General features: G+C 39.9%; 1 protein-coding gene across 1 annotated transcript in view; it reads right to left on the bottom strand.

Annotated features, from left to right (window-relative positions):
* Positions 1-21942, bottom strand: part of LOC135331226 (phospholipid-transporting ATPase ABCA3-like) — a 71894-nt gene that overhangs the window by 35204 nt on the left and 14748 nt on the right. The window contains 9 exon segments of the mRNA XM_064526309.1: positions 315-420; positions 581-765; positions 824-1060; positions 10781-10896; positions 10945-11105; positions 13619-13757; positions 13825-13938; positions 16667-16793; positions 21664-21864. Coding sequence (XP_064382379.1) covers positions 315-420; positions 581-765; positions 824-1060; positions 10781-10896; positions 10945-11105; positions 13619-13757; positions 13825-13938; positions 16667-16793; positions 21664-21864 — 1386 coding nt within the window.

The raw sequence follows: 21942 nt of genomic DNA, 5'->3' as shown, positions 1-21942 counted from the left end.
AAAATGTAGCTTGAACCGAACTTGTGACTTTGCACATGGGTTACAGCTGAAGTGACCAGGAACAATGGAACACAGTCACTAAAGTAGAAAGCTAGAATTATACCTCCTGCTTAGCCAATTTTATTCTCGCTTTTATACGACAACAAAGCTTTAACCCTTAAACTAGAGCACTAAAGTGCAAACCGTCGGTTGGTAACATGATAATTAATAAGAAAAAAACTAAAAGAGTGATACAATAAAATTAATGCAGTGCATGTGCGTAGTATGCACACATAAATACATGCACATGTGTGTACATAATGTTTTGTACTGACCTGGTATCGAGACCTCTGTCTGCATCTTCTCCAACCTTCATGAACACTTCTTCCATTGTTGTTACAGACACACCAAAACTAGCTATTCCTAATTCTTGCTTTTGAGCTGGAAAACAGACAATAAAACAGACAATAAAACCTCACAAGCAAGCAAAAAATACTCATATTGGTAAGCACAAGCAATAATTAGAATGCGAAACTGTAAGTAGGTTGTAGTAACGACATCAATAGTTGTACAACTACGATGTTATCTACTATAGTTGTACCTTCAAGAGTGTCAAACAGGTCAGGGAAGTTGGGAGTGGCATGAGAGGGCAGGATAAAGGTAAGCTCTGCACCAACATCTGTAACCTGTTGAGCATTCTCAACCATTGATTTCACAAGGTTTTTGACTTGAGACGAATCACAGCCAATTTTCTTCACGACTGTCATGTGATAACCAACACCGTACCTATACGATAATTATGTGCAACACTGTAAATGAAACCCAGAATTTGTCATTAATACACCTGCTCTTGAGGAAAAGTGAAGATCCAGAACATTTCAATCTACCATCAGCCATGATGGCAATACGATCACCAAGCAGATCTGCTTCATCCATGAAGTGTGTGGTAAGGAGAATAGTTTTGTTCTGTTTGTGTTTGATTAGGAGGTCCCATGTTGCTCTTCTCGCATATGGATCCATTCCGGAGGTAGGTTCGTCTAGAATTACCACTTGTGAGCCACCGACCAGAGAAATTCCAACACTAAATTTAGTGGGAGGCGAGATACATGTTTAAAGCTGACAGTTGTACCATGGATATCTCGAGGAATACATACAACTGCCCTCGGTAGTGGTGGTACAGGTAGATTGTACTACTATGAACACCTATTGCTGTTATCCAACCCATTTACTGTGTGTTTGCACTTGACTAGCCTCAATTCCAGGCCGCTCTCAATTGAGAAAGACGGCCTGGTATACACTGTTTGCGCATGCGTCAATTGCCCCAAGAATCTTGGGGATTGAGATAACTTAGTAAATTAGTCAGTATAATTATTGTATATTTACAATGTCATTGCACAAATCATAGCAGTTTTAATAAAATAACACAGATACTTACAACATTTATGGTCTAGACTAGTGACCAGTTTTGTTGTGATGGCTTCTACTTCTCTTCTGCTCTTGCTCAAGCTCTCTCCATCGTTGAAAAGTCAGGTTTTGTCTTCTTTAGTACTGTAGTAGAGTGGTAGACGTTTTTCTGTCAATACCGACCGGCTCTAGCAAGTCTACTTGTTTCCAGATGCTTGTTTGATGCCATCTCAGTAAGATCAGTGCTCCTGTATGAGCCTAGCGATTTCTCTCTCTTGACACTAATAGTCTAATCAACCACTAGTCTCATGAATCAGCCGCACCTTTGGTGTCAGTCTGAGCACTCTTTACGTGAAGTCATTTCACAATGGAATGTATTACGTCACTGTACAAGCTAACAAAACCATAAAAATGCAACCACATCCGCTATCTCTGCTCAGCCACATCACTGCTTGCTGCTCAACCGCATGTAAAGTTTCACTATTTGCTGCCTCCTATTCAAGTCACCTGATGCTTGTGAGCAATCTCATTGGTCACGTTGGAAATCCGACGTGGCCCATGAGTTCATGTAAAGAGTGCTCAGACGGACACCAAAGGTGCGGCTGATTCATGAGACTAATCAACCACGTGGGTAACCATAGTACAGAGGTTAATTGATAATTACAAAGAGTTTTACTAACAAATTTACTATTGAATCCACCCATGCGCAAACGGTGGTTACCAGGCCCTCTAGTGAGAGGGGCTGGGATCAAGACTAGCACTTGACAAACCACATTTACAACTTCAACACTTAGGTGCCTTTAAAAGGTGGAGGGAGGGCTTCAGGATGACCACAGCCATGTACCCTACATGAATAGACACTCCCCTGGAATTGTACAACATGGGATTTGTACCACCCTATAGTATCCTGAGCGTTTCAATGGATATTCTTTAGTGTTAGAGCACATCATGGTACAACCAATATGCCATGTAATGCATTGAAGCAATGGGATTATTGGCGCATAATTATACTGGAACTCATACATGTACGACTGGATAGCTTATAGCTGGTGATATCCATCTGGAAGGACTCTCTGCATGGGCATGCTGTTACCTTGTCTGATCATGCTGAGAGAATGTGAGACATGGATGAGGTCCTTTTATTCCAAGTTCCTGGTCAATATGAATGTTTTATTGATGTAGTAAATAAACTGTAAAATGAACTGTAACATAATAGTATGATATAGATCCAGTTAGGGTTGCCTGCTTGCTCACTTTCTAACCAGCTTGCGAGTCAGCTCTCATCACAGAGACATCCGGTTACTGGGTGGGGCTCGGAATGACTGCATTATAGGCGCATTCTCTAAAATAAGCGTATATAGAGCTCTGCTATTGACCCTAAAAGCGCATGCGCTAATAATCCAGTTTCTACGGTAACAGGGTATTGAATTATAGTTGACCTAGTAAAATGTTCTGGTGATTCCACTTCAAAATCATGTACGACACCCAGCCAGCTTTTGCGCACCTACCGTACTAATAGCGCTTACCGTATAGCGCGATTTTTTCGAGAGGCTTAATTTTTGTGAATTTCGTGGGTTAGAATTCTACACGAAAATTAAGTCCATGAAAATGGTTCTTTAATTAGAATTATCTGCTATCATGCAAATATTTAAAGGCATGGCTTCCGGTAAGCAGTCATTCTTCCACGAATATTGTGCAACGAAATGGCTTTTAGAGGCCAATCCACGAAATATAAGTGCCTCGAAAATTTCGCACTATACGGTATTTTATTATTCTATTACAAGTGTATCTTTATTTTAAGCGCATGCTCAACTGAAAATTGTTTGCATCGAATTGAAGCGCTTTTCCAATTATGAAAGATTTGTTATAGTTATAACACGGGCACGAGGGATGTATGGAATATATTGCACTAAAGCACGAGGGCGCCAGCCCCGAGGGCTGAGTGCAATATATGCCATGCAGCCCGAGTGCACGTGTTATAACTAGTTTATATCCCGAGGGCATAGCAACATAACACTGTCCTAGTAACACAATATAAACAGCACAAAAAAAGACAGAGACAACTCTAGACACAGCTCCATCTCTTCTCTCTTCTAGACGCCAGTATCTGCAGCGTATAAGATTGGCATGACCGACGAATGGCTTGACACAAAATTGTTGGAGTTCCAACTGAAATCTGCAAAACAGCCCCACCCCACTTCTGGTGCTGCAAAACAGCCCCGCCCCACTTACTGCTACAAAGAAATAGCCCCACCCCACTACTCAGTGAATACATGTATTAGCTGCTGGTCTACGCTCGGCCTCATAACCAAGCCAAGAAAGCTCGCTTCTACACTGCTGCAAAACAGCTCATGCCCCCAGCAAAAAGAGCCACTTCTAGTGCTACGGTGAAGCAGAATTGACATGCATCACAAGGTCGAGGACTAGGTTGATTTAGGAACACAGAATCTTCCACAAAATGAATCTTGGACAATTTTAAAACCTGCATGGTTGCAAGAAGAAACTCCAGCAGTGCTGAACATTCATTCCTGCATGGCTAGACATACTTTGATACTTGTTATTTCTCATGCGTATTAATTTAATTTTAATTGTCTGTCTAATTGCCAGAGGGGCGTTTTGTGGTTAGTGCATTATGAGTTTGCGGTCAGTGCATTATGACTTTCAGCAGTGCATTATGCTGCATATTGCACTTGGCAACAACGTAGCAACGGGATATAAATTCATTTATTCGTTTATCTACCGTATTACTGGAATGTTTTGCAAGCATCAAACATAATACTTTGCCAATTTGCAACAATAAAACTTCAAAACCTAAATTATTACCAGTAAATAGACACGATCCTTGCCAGAAGGTAATAGTTAGATCGCAAAGGGTCAAGTTTTCTGCTGATTTGGCTCATTCGCAAAGGTTTTTCACCAGCAAAATACGGTATGAGCTAGCTAGCTCGTACATGCAGTGCATAGTAAGCTATAATTTATATAGCTAGTGAGGCGCATTCTCGAATATAAGCGTATAGAGCTCTGCTATTGACGCATGCACTAATAATTCAGTTTCTATGGTATATCTATAAGAACGCAATTCACAGTGTGCCCAGAGTTTTCATATTGGCACGATAATTATATCAGTCCGGACACCAACTCCTGGATTACTAGATCTGCCTCCATAATTATCATGGAATCCTCTTCAAATTGGAGCTCAGACAATCATATCTTTCTTGCCATTTATGCAGCAAGCCAGCGTATAGAAGCACTGAAGTTTCTCATACAACACATGCAGCTCATATGCAACGTAGGCACCCAGCCAGGTTTGTTTCTATAATACAGTTGCCAGAATTAGGCAGTTTAAACGAGTGAGGCTACATGAATATTCCTAATTGCCTGCAAACCATAAATAACATTTAAACCCAGTCTCCCACACCGCATAGAAACTGGTTATTAGCGCTTACTCATAATTATATGATATGGAGAACAAAGAGTGCGCTCTTTGTCTCCCATATAATTATATGGGGAACAAAGAGTGTAGGGTACACTATTTGGTTCCTATATGATATGGGGAACAAAGAGTGTAGGGCCGCTCTTGGTCTCCCATGCAAGTACATGGGGAACGAAGAGTGTATCGGGGTACGTTATTTGGTCCCCATATACATGCATGGGGAGCAAAGAGTGTAGGGCCGCTCTTTGTCTCCCATATATATATGAGGAACAAAGAGTGTATGCATGGTACACTCTTTGTCCCCTATATACATGGGAGACAAAAATTGTGAGGGTACACTCTTTGTTCCCATGAGTTTTATATAGCGGTGAAAAGTACTTGTCTAGCAGGAGTGCATGAACTCCTGATACTAGCCACAGTAGTTTATATAGATTATTGTTAGTGGCATGAAAAGCATGTTCCTGTGACTCAGTCTTTCCTTGTGCATACATTTTTTAGCGGTGAAAAGTACTACTATAATCTCAGTTTAATTGTTAGTGGCATGAAGAGCATATCCACGTGACTCGATCTTTGTTTCTGAAAACTGCGCCTGGAATTTCACGGCATGCTTGGTGAAACCAAAAACCACACACTGAGCATGCAGCCATCTTATTCCCCTTTGTGTAAGGTTTCCTGCAGGTGCAGTGGAGGGCAGTAAGAATTTTCTTGTGCAAAATTCCAGAAGGTAGGGTGATTTTCGCTATGCTTAGGAAACTTGCAACATCCTCACATTTCAGTAGATGGGCCCTCATTTTGTTTCCGAGCAGCTTGCTGGAGCCCTTCCCACGCACAGCTCCTGAGTGTTTGCTATGGTGTAGTCCAACCATTCCTTGAGCACTCATACTTAGAAACACAAGTTTTGGTTTCCCAACTTTAAAAAAAGGACTTAGGAGTAGTAGTAAGCACTATGTCATAGTGGCCCTCTGCTATTATTTTAGATAGCACATTGGGATCTTTCTGCACATGCACTCCCTAAATATGCTACTCGCAGTCCGCATGTCCGAGTCCTTTTTCCTGGTCGAGGATGAGGCTGATTGTTGGGAAAATGATAATGTTCCAGAGACAGCACATGGAAACTGGCAGCACAAACTTTTCCCATTCCCTGTAGGCTGAACCACAAGACTGTTCTTGCCTCCAAGCACTGCCTTTATGACGCTGAGCTGCCACGGCTTAAAGTCTACTTTCTTGAAGTGCTTTGAGAGAAGTCCAAGTGAGATGAGCATCTGTGTTGTGTTAGGCCACACCAAATTAATCTTATGTTTCACGGACTTTTAATCCCCAAAAACAGACCGGATGGCAGGCAAAAAAAAGAAAAAAAATTGATAAATATCATTATAAAACTACAAACGGAGTCACAACACACCACAAAAAGGGGTACGTGCAAAACATGGACTCGGGACTCTGGACTGGACTGGACTTTGGACTGGACTCGACTAGACTGTGGGCAATGTAGCTAGCTAGCTAGCTAGCCTGCTTTAGCTATTGCTGTACATTACAAATCTTGTAAAGACAACTGTATAAGGTGCCAGATGAATCAGTAAGCAAGCCTACCATTTCACCCTCAGTGTTCCTATAGGCCCTAATATCCTCTGGCAGTGCACCATCTCACTACTTTGCCATAATTACTCTATCCCCAAAATAGTTTCAGCTATCTCAACTTCTAGACCAATTTATAATTTTGCTCCTGGGCAGTTTTCACCACACAGAATCTTGTACGATCGAGCACACGTACACACTACTAGCACCGAGAGTACACCCGCAAGGAGCACCACCAGTACCATATACCAGCATGTAACACCTGCAACCCATTCTTAGTACAGTGTGTCAAGGCTGCAGAAGGGACTCCTATATATATACCATTGCCTCCATACACTTGACAATAGTGCAGTTGAAAGAAGGTGTTACAGACCCAGCAAACCTAAATAAAGGTCTAGAGCAAGCAGCACACTACTACTATTAGTAAAACAGTAGGTTTTACATAGGATTGGCAGTGGGTTTGCCCGTATTTAGCAATATTTCAATTATTTTGACTCTTGTTCAAACTGTTCTATCTCTGCAGGAAAAGGATATATCAAGAAACTGGCTGAACAGATAGTTTATTTAGCTTTTTCTCTCTTTGTATCTCTCATTTCATAATCCATGAACATTTTAATGAATGAATATTGTCATTTTAAAAATTGCACTATTTCGAAGTTTCACCGCTCTTTGTCTGTAAGTAAGTAAGTAAGTGAGTGAGTAAGTAAGTAAGTAAGTTTCTTGCCCAGCATTTACTCCATGTACAGCCATCTCCAGGACATTCTGCACAGGGTTTCCAAACGACTACAATCTGGATTACAAAGCACTTCTTCAGATTTGCGATTGCTTCCATGAGGCAGATGACCTCTCAGTCTCTATTTCTCTTACCTAGACAATTCCGCCATCTTTAATGACTCAGCAATTGCGTTGTGGCCAATAATAATAGATAGGCGTGGCTAAGAAACCGTGTGCCTAAAATCAGTGCAGCAGTGCTTTTCCAGAGCCTGAGGTGCTCTAGCTCCCTTTCTCTGACAGGCATGCTATATGCACTGGCTAGATAATTATCATGCTCTTAATTTAAGAGCTAAAATGGCTGTCATTTATAATACTGATTCACAAATTCAACATTTCAAGCAATACTGATTACTCATTACTAAATTATTAGTCCAGAGATATTCGAGAAGATGTCTGATTAGTCCTGTCTTCTCTTTTTGAACTTCTGTACTGCCTCTTGACGTTCCACTTATGCAGGTCATAATACGTAAATTTATACTTCTGTACTGAAAAAGAAAGGGAATCCGACTAGAAAAACATTTGCAATGTGAAAAATTGCTAGGATTGGCCAGGGGAACCACAAAAAAGCGTGGAAACAAGAAATCAGACGAGAGCATAACTCCAATCCGTTACAACGTCATGAACATGTACAATGCATAGTATATAGACTGTGTTCCAGATCCATCTACCATGCAGCTTCCATCCACCACATCATTCCATGCAGGTCACCAGTACGGTCCGTGCATGTCACTACGCATGGATGGACTGTGTATACCTGTGCTCAAGACTCCATGTATTAGGAACATCAATTCAGTACAAATCACATGATTATATATGCCCGCACATTCCAAAATATAAATATATAGGGATCGCATGGTCATCACTCCATGCTCCAGTAAAAATTGCGTGGTATATTGGCGCATGGATGGGAAAACATGGAAAACTACCAGTAAATGTGATTGACGTTGTAACGGATTGGAGTTATGCTCTCGTCTGATTTCTTGTTTCCACGCTTTTTTGTGGTTCCCCTGGCCAATCCTAGCAATTTTTCACATTGCAAATGTTTTTCTAGTCGGATAATTTTATCTTTCATCACAGCAGTTTGTCAACAGTTCATCCTGGCAAGTTTAGTTGTTTCACCTGATGTTAAGAATATTAAAACTCAGCAGCAGTGCAGCACTCCTGTGAATTGTTGCTCTTGATGTTGTGTGCATTTTTGTATAGATGCATGCCTATCTGTTATCGAGTACAGTAGACTCTCGTTAATCCGGTCACCCTTGGGACCATGCAGCTTGGCCGGAATAGCGAGGTGGCTGCAGCTCAGGAAATAGCCGCGGCTTAAAAACGACCTTACCTCGAATCTAATGACTACTTTTGCGGTTCTTGTCTCGAGGATAATGAATCATTTTGTTCTCTATTTAAGTGTAATTCAATTTTATTTGCTAAACCACACCTAAAACGTCATATCCGGCCGTAATACACGTATACAATTACATTGAAAACCCTGTTTGGGACAGCCAGCACTGGCCGGTAACCGGAATAGCGAGTGGCCGTACTTCAGGGTGAGTTTTGTGCAGTAAACATATAGCTAGCATTCCGTGCCAAGCCAAATGGCCGGTATATCGAGGTGGCCGTACTTCAGGGAGCCGGAATAGCGAGAGTCTACTGTATACTCATTGAAGAAACAGCAATGCTGTAACAATAGTACGGTCCAGTCTAGTCCAGTCCAGTCCAGAGTCCATGTTTTGCACAAAAAGTAACGTGGCTATTCTGACCTCTGACTAGGTCCTGATAAATTATGCTCAGAATAATTTTAGCATACCGTAAGATCTCGATTTAAAGCGACACTTTTTAATAATTACGAAGCCAGAGGTCGCATCTTTTGGAGGTTGAAAAATTATATTGAAGTCCTGGTGTCGCATATTTAGAGGGTCGCATCTAATTGGAGGTAACTTTACAGAGTCTACTTGCCTCGATTTCAGGCCGCTTAAAAACATTGATTTCCAGTGGGCTACAATTGAGGCTAGGGAGTGGCTACATTTACCTCTATTTAGAACGCAACATTAAAAAATAATTGTCAACGCAGCTGTCGCTACTTTTAGAGGTCAGAAAATTGCTGAAGCTCCTGGGTGTCGCATATTTGGAGGGTCGCCTTAAATCGAGGTCTTACGGTAATAGGTGTCTAAAGAATATGTTGGTAAAGATCATTACATTAAGTTTTGCATTATGACGTTTTCACAGCAAATTATAATCATGGATCCAGTTCAGTTTTTTATGAGAATAATAGGCACATTTTTCGAATAGAGTAATGGGTGGGAAAAAAAGCATAATTTATCAGGGCCTACCTCTGACCTGGACCACTAATTGGTTTATTTTTTTGGCATTCTGCAAAATATGACCCGGAGAATCTGTGAAACTAATTTGGTGTGGCCTTAGTAATGTATAATACAAAGCATGCTAAACTGTACACATAAAGTTGGTTGCAAGGCTTGCCTTGGGACTGCTCTTGATGGTTAGAAGTGGTCTGGCCAAGTGGTCCCATTGTTGAGAGCCATATGACAGTGTGTTTCTTTCTCTTCTCTGACTTGTGTCTAACTGAGCACACGTTGGACAGTAGCTGCACTAGCAATCCCTACAGTAGAGCTACGCAACACTTTGACTGTGTCACACTCTTCCTCTATAGCTACAGTAACTCTTTCTCCACAGCTAGTACATGCAACTTTGTGAACAGCTGTATAGTGCTGCCAATTTTGACAGATGTCAGGGGTCAGGGTATTATCACTTCATTGGTATTACCAGTACTTCATGGTGTCAGTTCATTGGTGTTAATTTAACACTTCAACTTTTTGTTCAAGAGTGTACCCCTACACTCCTTGGTCCCCATATACAATTATGGGGAACAAATAACGTACCCCTACACTCTTTGTTCCCCATACCATATAGGAACCATATAGTGTACCCCTATACACTCTTTGCTCCCCACGTATACTTGGGAATAAAATGGTAAGAGTGTACTTTTATCCTCACCCTGTTTTTTTTAACTTAACTTTTAGCTATAAATGGAGGCTACAAAATATGAAAAATAGCTGATGACGTAGTGCATCACGGATATTTACATTTTTTCGGCTATTGCCAATCCCTTTCCTTCCTTTATCTCTGGTTTGAACCAACAAAAATGCTGACATTGCATTTCTGTCATGCATGCAGGCAAAAATAATTGCACACTGAGCACTATAGGTACATGCATATAGGTTATTGTTTTGCTCGCCCCAATAATACATGTAGTTGCTTGCCTGGCTCATTCGCTCACTTTCTCTAGCCAGCTAGTCAAGTCATCACTTGTCACATGCACAATAATTACCCAGTTAGTGTTACTGGGTGGGGCTCAAACATGACAACATAATTAGACCAGGCAGAGTAGATTCCTTGTTTCTCACCAGCCTCCCTCTCTTGGGACAAAAGTAGCCACCTCAACTTTTATTATTGCTCTAATAAAGGCATTGACACACCCTTTATTTCTTTTCCTGGCCTTATGATAAATCCGTGCTCAGCTATTGACCCCATTAACGCATACGTACGCTAATAATCCATACCGTACGTCGATGTGTAGTTATACATCACTATAGCACATTGTACCTCAGTTTTCTTTTCATGCCTCCTGACAGCTGACTAGCTTGTATGTTTCTTTTGTCTTCTAGTTGTAGATCTTGGATCATAGCATTCACTTCAGCAGCAATATCACCTTTACCATCCTATAACGAGTATAAGGTTTTTATATGACAGTAATTACCACCAAATACCTTGAGTCTGAGGAAAAAGTTAAGGTGCTCCTTGACAGTGAGTCTGTCAAACAGAATATTATGTTGAGGGCAAATCCCAAGATTTTGTCTGATTTGGTCCATGTCAGTGAGGATACTATACCCATTGATTTTCGCACTACCACAACTAGGAGTGAACAGACCTGAAAGAAATGTCATATATATAGCAGTATATAAACAGTAGAGGTAAATAACAATTTCCTCTTCCGTTTACACGGTACGCACATAAACGTTCTATTTGACAGTGTTTAGAAGTATTGTATTGTTGCTACTAAACAGTTAGCTTTACAAGGTATGACTAGGGTGTACATGCATCATACAGGGGGAAAAGAGGTATCCCCTCTCTGGCTCAATCCTTATAGTTGGCTTAAAGGTTATAATGCAGTGTTTGCCCGCACAAGTGGTATAAATCAAGCCATCTTGACTATAACACTATAGTCGTCATTTATATGCTAGATATTACATGCTCTTTGCCAGCAAGATTAAAACGAAAAAAAGGGGCAGGGATGCTTGAAACAATTTCTTCAAAACAATGAAAGCACCACAGGTGCTGATGCCTCGGTGGAGATGCCAAAGCTACATAACATTAAGCTAGCTGCTAATAGCTTTTATTCAGTCCACAATCATGCATGCAAACTCAAAGAGTGGGTAATGATTGTTGTTAAAAACGATCGATGCCAAAAATTCAAGTCTAAAATTAATGGCTGCCGTCTTCAGAGCTTTGCAGCTCTCTTCTCACTCTTGCAGCTACCAACAGCTAGCGTTCTAGTGCAGAGCTAACTACTAAGTAGAGTAGCAACATTCGGTAAAAAAGTTTGGCTACGTGCTCTTCTGAAAAGGCTGCAATGGCATTCCAAGTAAGCAAAACTAGGCATAACTCGAGAACGAAGCATTATTTTGCAAATCCACGAATTAAAATCCAAGTAAACATGACTAGAAGCCTATAGAAACTCTTACTTGCACTTGATTCATACTTGAGCAGCTGTAGCAGTCTACACAGACACACAGACACATGCACAAACACACTACCGTATACCTCGCTTGTGCATGCGCACCGAGGCTTAATAAACAGTTATCTCTTGTAAAAATAGAAAAATAGCAGACCAGCTACATGTAGCAAACTCTGTTCAGTTCGAGCTGCCATCAGGAGCATCATAAACTACTGGTAGGCCACTGTTTAGTTCTTGTCTTTCTTTTTCTACTATTTAACGACTAAAATCGGCTATGACCACACGGTCTTTGTGGTAAAGTTTTTCTTCTATAGTTAGCGTACTGAAAGCTAGCAAGCTATAGCAAGTGCTGTGATGAGTGAGTAGTGCAACAGTATAGAAACATAAAAACAATGTCACAAAAACAAAAAATACAAACTCATGAATAATTCATGAGCAAACACTGCATGCTTAATGTTATCGAGCCTTCCAAAGTAGAAACTTTTCTTTCCAGTATTAATAAGCTCATTTTCCATGTTTTTTTAATGTAAACGAGTACAAAAATATGGAAATGCTGTTTTTGTGGCTTTATAATATAATAGTCTCGCTTACCCCGCCCCTTTTTAGCTTTACAAGATAAATTTATAACATGTGTTTCATCACACTAGCATAGGGCATATAATTAGTTACACATAGAGTTACTACAGCTGTAGGGATGCTACTGGACACTTCACTGTCAACTATAAGGCCAGTTAAGTAAGCTGAGACAAAAGGTCAAATCCGTATTTTTGCAGTTAATTCCGTACAACCGTATTAAAAAAGAGAAATCCGTAAAAAAACCATATACTTGGAAGGCTCTGTGTTTACAACCCTTGGGAATTTTTTTATGTACTTGCTTGTATAGTTAGGTATACAAATTCTATATCAGCACCACTATACATAGGTGCTATGGTTGTGCATAGTGGGTATAATAATACAACTTTTTTAGCACCACTATATTATATATACAGTTATACATAATTATGCCTCGGTTCATGCATATGTGCAAGCGAGGTATACGGTAGTGTGTTGTGTGTGTGTGTGTGTGTGTGTGTGTGTGTGTGTGTGTGTATAGACTGCTACAGGCTCAAGGATTATGAAGTGCAAGTAAGAGTTTCGAGTCATGAATTCGTGGATTTGCAAAATAATGCTTGGTTCTAAGTTATGCCTAGTTTTGCTTACTTGGAATGCCATTGCAGCCTTTTCAGAAAAAACTTGTCCATGGAGTGTATAGCTACTCTACTTAAGTAGTTATAGCTCTGCACTAGAACACTAGCTTAGTATTGGTAGCTGCAAGAGTGAGAACAGAGCTGCAAGGCTCTGCTGATGCAGCAGCCATGCATTAATCCATCTATTTTAACAACTTTGATCATTTCCACTCTATGGGTTTCCCTGTGATTCTGGATTCTGCCTGCATACAGCAAAATTAATAATGAAAAAATTTTCGTCATGATAATTATATTGCTAATAGCTATAGTAGCTTTATGTTATGTATAGCTTTGACACCTCCACTGAGGCATCAGCACTCGCGGTGCTTTCATTGTACTGCATGGTTGTATATATACATGTATATAATAATTATTATGTTGAGTTGTGTTATAAAGATCCAATCTTGCACAGTACGTAAATGTATAGCTATCAAAACAGGTGGGCGAATCGACAATTAACTACGAAATACGAAAACAAACCTGTCAAAATAGACATTGTAGTGGTTTTTCCAGCTCCATTGTGTCCTAACAATGCTGTGATTTGACCTTTGTACATATCTAGACTCAAATTATCCACTGCTCTCATACGAGCACCTTTTTTCTTCCGACTAAAGATAGACTGAGTAAAGAATAATTATAGTTCACACAATTATAAATCAGAATGAGTTCTGTTACAATTTCCTAACCTGGCCATATACTTTGGTGAGACTCTGGATGCTAATGCCAACTTCGGGTGGATTCTTTACCTCCTCGTGTGCAGATGCGTCATGATCGTCTTCAGTCTTCAGATGTGATTCATTCTAATCAAGTATGTCACTTAAAAATTATGAGAAGCACACAACAGCTTTTACACAGCATGGGGTACCAAATGTGTTAAAATACAAAATATTTATATCCATGTGTGTATTTATAAAACAAGCGGTTATTATAAATCAATAACGTAGATTTATAAATCCGATTTACCAGGAGCACATTACAGAAGGAGTGTCTTACATTGGGAATCGCATCTCGGCAAGGGCGTATACGCCCTTGATCTCAGGCAAGTTTGCAAAGCATGACCTTATATGCAAAACCGCTAAGTGGGTGATAATCATCTGCGGGCGAGTGCTAATTGAGCTGACAGTGCACTTTTACCAGCGCATAGGTCAATAAAAGTGAAAAGCTACAGTTAGCTAGCTAGCTATATAGGCTTAGTAAGCTCTCTCTTCTAAGAACCCCAGTAAGACTCCCTATACTGCAAAAACAAAACGCCTAGTATGTGTTAGTCCAAGTCTAGCAAACCTTCTCTTGACAATGTCAAAGTGACTGGATATAATATGCTCCTATTTCAGTCCCTCACCAATAGCAGTCTTTTCCATGATGTATACCAACACCCATCGAAAACCTAGCTATTCGTTTTAGCTCTTTCTGGCTCAAATTAGCTCTCCTGCTGTTGCACTACCGTAAAAACTCGATTTAAAGCGACACTTTTAAATAAATACGTTTTGCAAAAGCAAAGTTTTAATGTCCATGCACAAAAAAATGAATTTATATGGTGCTATAATTATGGGCGAAATCTCCAAGTGTCGCTTATTAGAGGGTCGCCTTAAGTCGAGATTTTACGGTACATAAAAAAATCCGTTCATAATGATATTCACAGGCTGACCGCAGTCTGTAATTTATGTATACACAGTACTTATATAAACACTCTTCTTATAAGGCAATACGGCGTTTAGAAAAACACACGAGATATGATTCCCACACCCATGTACAGTTAGACCATATAGATATTATAAATGTATAGGTTAGACGCTCCTTCTGTATTGTGCTCCTGGATTTACATGTCCATGTCTTTGTAATAATGTTCTAACGAGTGTTGCAAGCTGCACTGTTCTAATGCCTCTTGCCATGTTTTGCCTTTGCTCAAAAACTATTAGAGTGTTGTGTTATAGAAGAGGTATAATGTTACGTTATTATGTTTGTTGATATCAGTGGTGGATCCAGACAGGTTTCCATGGAACCCCCCCCCTTTCACACAAAAACACACTGGAGATCAACTTACTATAGCTAGCAACTCAGCTTGAATGATCGTGATCTGTAGTTACTATATAGGCTGATTTCATGCAATTGATATGTGGGCAGGGTTCTCTAATGCGCATGCTCATCGCTTAAGAAAGGTGATGACCTTTTTTTTTTACCGTTTTGGAACTTCCCTCTCAACATTCCTGGATATTATTGTTGATTGATTTTTGACAATGAATAGAATTCCACATAGGAGAGAGCTTAATGGAAACAGAAGAGTGTTTCAAGGATAAGAAGCAACTACATGCATGTAGATCTATAATGCATTACCTGTGCAAATTAAATAAAAGAAGAAGATATTCTGTTTCAGGATCTCACCAGAGGAGGTCTGACACGAGTATCGACTAGGCAATTAACAATTACAATTACAATCATAGTACTCACGTGGTGTAATTATTGTCGAGTCAGCAAATATGTGATGCTCAGTGCCTATAGTGATCTTCCAATTGCTGCCTGTTGTTTTTACGCTGAGTTTTCTACAGCTGAACATATTTGCTGACTCGACAATAATTACAGTACGTGGCATGGATATATTTACATGGACATCTGAGCATGATATATAGAGAATGGGCTTGGATTTATAAATCTACACCATTGGATTTAATAACTATTTTGTTTTATAAATACCGTATTTATACTTGATTAAACGCCCATCTCGTTTAAACGCCCATGCGAAGAGTACACAAGCTGTCTTTGTCAATAAACGCCCCTCTTAAATAATCGCCCATGTATGGCAGGGGCGTAACTAGAAATTTTACGGGAAGGAGGCAACACTCCCGCAAAATGTTTTCCCAGAAACCACACCCACTAATTGTCACGTAGAAGTGCATGCAAATGGCAGTAAACTGCTATTTACCTGCTCTTCTTCTCCAACAAAAAGAGTGATAGAGCTCATTTTCTGCTCATTCTATATACCTAGTTAGCTAGTTATCCAGAAGTTGGCTAGCCAGAGCTATTAAAAGCTATTGAGGTGAGTCACATGACACTTGAAGTTCAATAGTACAGGAGGCAAGGGCCTCCTCTGCCTCATTGCTAGTTACGCTCCATACGGCACTGTGGGTGGAGCTGAATTAGCATGTAGAACCAGTTGCAAGCATGGCAGCATAGAATAATATAGATACTATTTATGATGGCAGAGAGGACACAGAGGGAGAAAAACACCACTCCTACGAATTAAGATTGAAGCTGAGAGCTGTGGCAGCAGCCAAAAAGAGCATAATAACTGCTGATGAGCAAGAGTTTGAAGTAGACAAAACAATAAACGCCCGTTTCGAATAAGCGCCCATCTCGTTTAAACGCCCCCTCTACAGACGCTGCTAGGAAATAAACGCCCGGGCGTTTAATCATGTAAATACAGTACACACATAATATGGACAATTTGTTTAAAACATTAGGCAGAAACTGTTTTTATGGGTGAGAATGATCGCTTTCACAGAGCCTATACCAATTTCTTTCAGATTGGCGTACAATTGGATTTGCTTTGTTGGACTTCATGGCCCAACGCCTGTTTGTTCCGAACCAATAAGATGGGAGGCAGGGAAAGTACCATGGCTTGGGAATTCCATACGTACCAGGCTTGACTCCATTGATGTACCTGACATGAAAACATTTCATTTGTGAACCAAGTTTCATAATTTACATGTATAACCAAGAGTTCATTAGGAAGAGTACACAACTCCAATAGACTGTACACAGGAGGCATTCTGTCGGACCTATGTCATCAAGAGTTGTAACCACTTTACAGTAGCAGCCAATATAAAGTATACCCGTTCCGTTTACGTAGTACGTCCATAGTACGTTGGTACGTTGCAAAATAAACACTAAAAATACGGTCAAGATACGCTACGTATACCCACTACGTTTCTTTTCTAATCAACTGTTGTTAAATTTTTACTTTGGCCACACCCATGCAGCTCTGCATGCAGCTAGTTACATTGTGTAGCTAGAACTTTTGCAGCAGTTACAATGTATAGCTGTTAGATATTATAGCTAGCTAGCTAGCGTTTTCTAACCTTGTAGAACAGAACTCATAAATTATAGAGACTATAGAGACTGCAGACATCCTTTTTGATAAAGAACCTGCTTTATATTGACCGCTACTGTAGGTACAAGGCGCTAACAATAACAACGCTGATAATAACTACGTATATAGGAAAGGCCATGAAAACATAGTAATAATTTTATAATCATCATTAATGCTATTCATTGCAAATTTCCTAATTTAAGGTTTCACAGTAAATGCATGGTGACGTACATGTAGGTGGGATAGAACGCCTACGTGATGCCCGAGGGATGAGGGACACTATAACCATAGATACCGAATGCACATTATCTATAGATCCCAAAACCTATTGGCTACTAGAAATGCACTAGCTTATAGCAATAGTCAACCTATATACATGTAAACAGTCAACCTAGCAACTGCATCATTTCTTTTGAAAATGAGTATCTGAAAAGTTGGCATCTCTGTGACTCTATTGATCTATTCTATACCTCACTTTAATGGACAAAATTATAGTCCTAGCTCCACTCACAAAATAGAACCGTCCAACTCCTCCCCGCTTTTGCAGGAAACAAGCCTAGCATACTTTTAGTAGTATGCCATAGGCTCTAACAAAGCAAAAGGAAGAAACCTAAGCAGCAATAAGCCCAGCAAATGAGCAAATCCTATACTACTCTCGAACAAACGAAACGAAGAAGCAAAGCTAGAATCCCAGCACTTCCCTATATCCAGCTCCCTCCTCCCCCATGCAGCCTTGCAGTAAACACAAGAAACGAGCAGCTCCTATTACTCTCGAACAAAGCAAAAGGAAGAAACCTAAGCTAGAATTTGCAGCAAACGAACGGCTCCTATACTACTCTCGAACAAAGCGAAAGGAAGAAGCCAAAGCTAGAATCCCAATACTTCCCTACATCCAGCTCCTCCCCCATGCAGCCTTGCAGTAAACAAGCACAGCATACTGCCCAAGAAACGAGCGGCTCTTACTATTCTCGAACAAAGCCAAAAGAAAAAACTATAGAGCAAACTGTACTTTCGTTATTGTGCTAGCATCTAGCTACAATCATGTTATTATGCCTCGGTGCGCATGCTCAAGCGAGGTATACAGTAGTGTGTTTGTGTGTGTGTGTATGTCTGTGTGTGTAGACTGCTACAGCTGCTCAAGGATCAATAGTGCAAGTAAGAGTTTCTATAGGCTTCTAGTTGGATTTTAATTCAAAATATTGCTTCGTTCTCGAGTTATGCCTAGTTTTGCTTACTTGGAATGCCATTGCAGCCTTTTCAGAGAGCACGTTGCCAAACTTGTTTACTGAGTGTTGCTACTCTACTTAGTAGTTAGCTCTGCACTATAACGCTAGCTGCAAGAGTGAGAAGAGAGCTGCAAGACTCTGCTGATAGCAGCCATTAATTTTAGACTTGAACTTCGGCATTGATCGTTTTTAACAACAATCATGGTCGATCATTACCCACTCTTTGAGTTTCCCTGCAGCAAATTAATTAATGGTTCATCATGTGTATAAAAGCTATTAGTTATGTAGCTTTGGCATCTCCACCGAGGCATCAGCACCTGCGGTGCTTTCATTACATGTGCATCTCCTTGTAAATGACGATACAATGTACAGTGCATCCAGCTTAGAGTATAGATTACCGTATATCTTCTAATTTATCGGACAGCAAAAAATAATTATTTTGGAAATTGTCCGGGTATAATTGGAACAGATTTTTATACAGCATGCGAAGTGTCCGGAATAATTAGAACAAGCAAGCAGCTGCATGCGAGCTAGCTAAGTTTAATAGACCAGTGTGCGACTGAATAGTTGTACTAGCTATCTAAAACTAGCTACTCAAAGCTATCTAACTGCAGCACTCTAAGTCTTGTCTTACTTGCCGTCTGTGAATGGTGAATGTAACTCAACTTTTCAAAGTATTGTCCGGATATTTAGAACAAATGTAATATTAAAGCACTGGAGTGTCCGTTGTATTAGAACAACGAAAATTGCCCAAAAGAGTGTCCGGGTAATTAGAAGTGTCCGATAAATTAGAAGATATACGGTACCCCAAATTTGTGAGTAGCTGTACTTAAATGTAAATATATATCTTTTGATCGGAACATTTCTAAGAAATGCATGGTGTTGATACCAAAATGTGTAGGTGAATAACCAAGTACAACATACTCAAAAATGTTTCCATGGAAACATAAGGTGGTGGGTTTGTGGTGATTAATAGAACAACAGTAAATTGTTACAGCGGGTAATCGGTTAGAGTAATAAAATAGTAATCTTGTACAGCTAAGGTCCTAGACTTCATCACATAATTGTTCAATGGTTTAGGTATCCTGACCATCCCTTTATAGGTCTTACATAATTATGTTCACAGTGTTTATAATTCATGATTTACTGGTTTTCAGGTACACTTTTGGTTAGAGTAATAACTTCTGAAAAATTAATAGCTTAGCTTTAAAATATCTGTAGTAAGTTTACAGATAAATGGGCTACATTTTGATACCAAGAACATCCTATATGCTTATTCCATTGCTGAGATAACACTGAAAAGCTACATAATTTACTATTTTCTACTGTTTTGATGACATCAGCAGCTGCAAACCACAAACCAATGACGATTAAAATCAAAGGAGGTCGGACATCACTTGAACTTTCCCTAATTATGACCTTTTAATGACATTCCAGGCCAAATTGCTTTTCGTTTTTGCTGACTCAGCAGTAGAACATAACTGGATCTAGGCGGATCTAGCTAGTATGGGTATTATGTGCTGATAGGGTTAGGTCCAGTAACCATCATAGACACCAAACACAACTAGCTGTCAACAGATTCATCGACAGAAACCGTGCAGAAATATTGTCTCATGAATCAGTCGCCCTCTATAACATAGACTCGTGATTAGGCCGCCCAACCTTTAGAGTGCGGCTAAAATAGAGACTAGAGCAGAAGTAGTAGACGCTACTGCTGAGTCAGCAAAAACAAAAAGCAATTTGGCCTGGAATGTCATTAAAAGGTCATAATTAGTGAAAGTTCAAGTGATGTCCGACCTCCTCTGTCATCAAAATGGTAGAAAATATATGAATTATAGACACTGTGAACATATGTAAGACCCATAAAGGGATGGTCAGGATACCTAAACCATTGAACAATTATGTGATGAAGTCTAGGACCTTAGCTGTACAAGATTACTGTTTTATTACTCTAACCGATTACCCACTATAACAATTTATTGTTGTTCTATTAATCACCACAAACCCACCACCTTATGTTTCCATGGAAACATTTTTGGGTATGTTGTAGCTTGGTCATTCACCTACACATTGGTATCAACACAATTTCTTAGAAATGTTCCAATCGAAAGATATTTACATTTAAGTACAGCTACTCACAAATTTGTGGTAATCTACTCTCTAAGCTGGATGCACTGTACATAGCCTGAAGCATACGTTATTGCCAAGTGCTCTATTAGAAATAGAGCACATAGCAACAATAAGCAAAAACACTCAAGTGGGATCTAAGTATTATTTAGAACACACCTAGCCAAGATTAAGTGTTTTAATCTGCGTGCCGAGGATGGCCTCGAGGTTAACGTGGTGCTCGAGGCGCAGCCGAGTGCATTACGTAACCGAGAGGCCATTCAAGTGCACCAGCATTAAAACACGTGACTTGGCTAGGTGTGTTCTAAAGGATTTAGTGCTGTCACGTGAGCTCTAGCCTCGTGGCAGCTAGATCTAGCTACAGTTGCTGGTGGCTAGCTAGCTAGCTAGACGTAATAGCAAGTTTTAGTAGGTTTGTAGATCCAGTAACTGATGCAAAGGAGAAGGAGATAAGATCTAAAGCTATCTGGACTGACTGGGCATGTTCTCGACTTATTTCTCCTGCTGACCAACAGTCCCGATCCCACTACTGGATATGCCTCCAGCTGATCTGGCTTACTGGATGGGAAACTTTGTGCGCAAACTATATGGCAATGAGTACCTGGTTTGCTCTTATGATATTCGAAGCACCTTTGACGAAACGATTATATGGATCTGGCTTAGGTACAGGTATGTACATCTTTGAAGCAAGCTGAGCCTATTTCTTCAGACGAAAAAGCGATGCTATGGTCAAGTCAGCAATTCGGTACACTTACTACATATGAAACAAGTCGAAACAATAACATTCAACTTTCTATTACTTTTCAGCTTTGCTTGTGTACATATTCAATCTGCTTGTATTATTATTATAATTATGATGACATTCAGATTCAATCTGCTTGTATTACGATTGTTTGATAAAAAGTGTGTATTAACAAACCAACTTAAAGCACACTTAAGTGTGGATTAAGTTATTTAATCCATGGTCACCTGACTACTTTCAGATAAGCTGATTGGCTGGAGATCATGTGATCAGCACTAATACGGTTTTAAGTGCAGTTGCGTATTAGAACTCTTGATAGTTACATATGCAATGTATCAGCCCTCACCAAGCCAACAGTAAGTAGACAACAGTATCCATTAGCAGCATGGCAAACACATGAATGAGTGAAAATGGGTCATCACTTGACAGGGGTTGGGCAATGTTATTCCAAATCAAACCAGTTCCTCTCAACTCCAAGATTGACAATGCCTGTACTCCTAGACCCATGCATGTGTTGGAAAGAATACACGAACCCACTTTGGCCGCTCTATAAATTAAAAAGAGCCATTGTCAGTCAATCAATGTACATAATTATAATTATATATATATACAGTGAATGACTAAT

The sequence above is a fragment of the Halichondria panicea genome, chromosome 2 (assembly GCF_963675165.1).
Source record: "Halichondria panicea chromosome 2, odHalPani1.1, whole genome shotgun sequence".
In the NCBI taxonomy this organism is placed as follows: domain Eukaryota; kingdom Metazoa; phylum Porifera; class Demospongiae; order Suberitida; family Halichondriidae; genus Halichondria; species Halichondria panicea.
The sequence above is the reverse complement of the archived record's forward strand: the minus strand, read 5'-3'. Positions and strand labels throughout refer to the sequence as shown.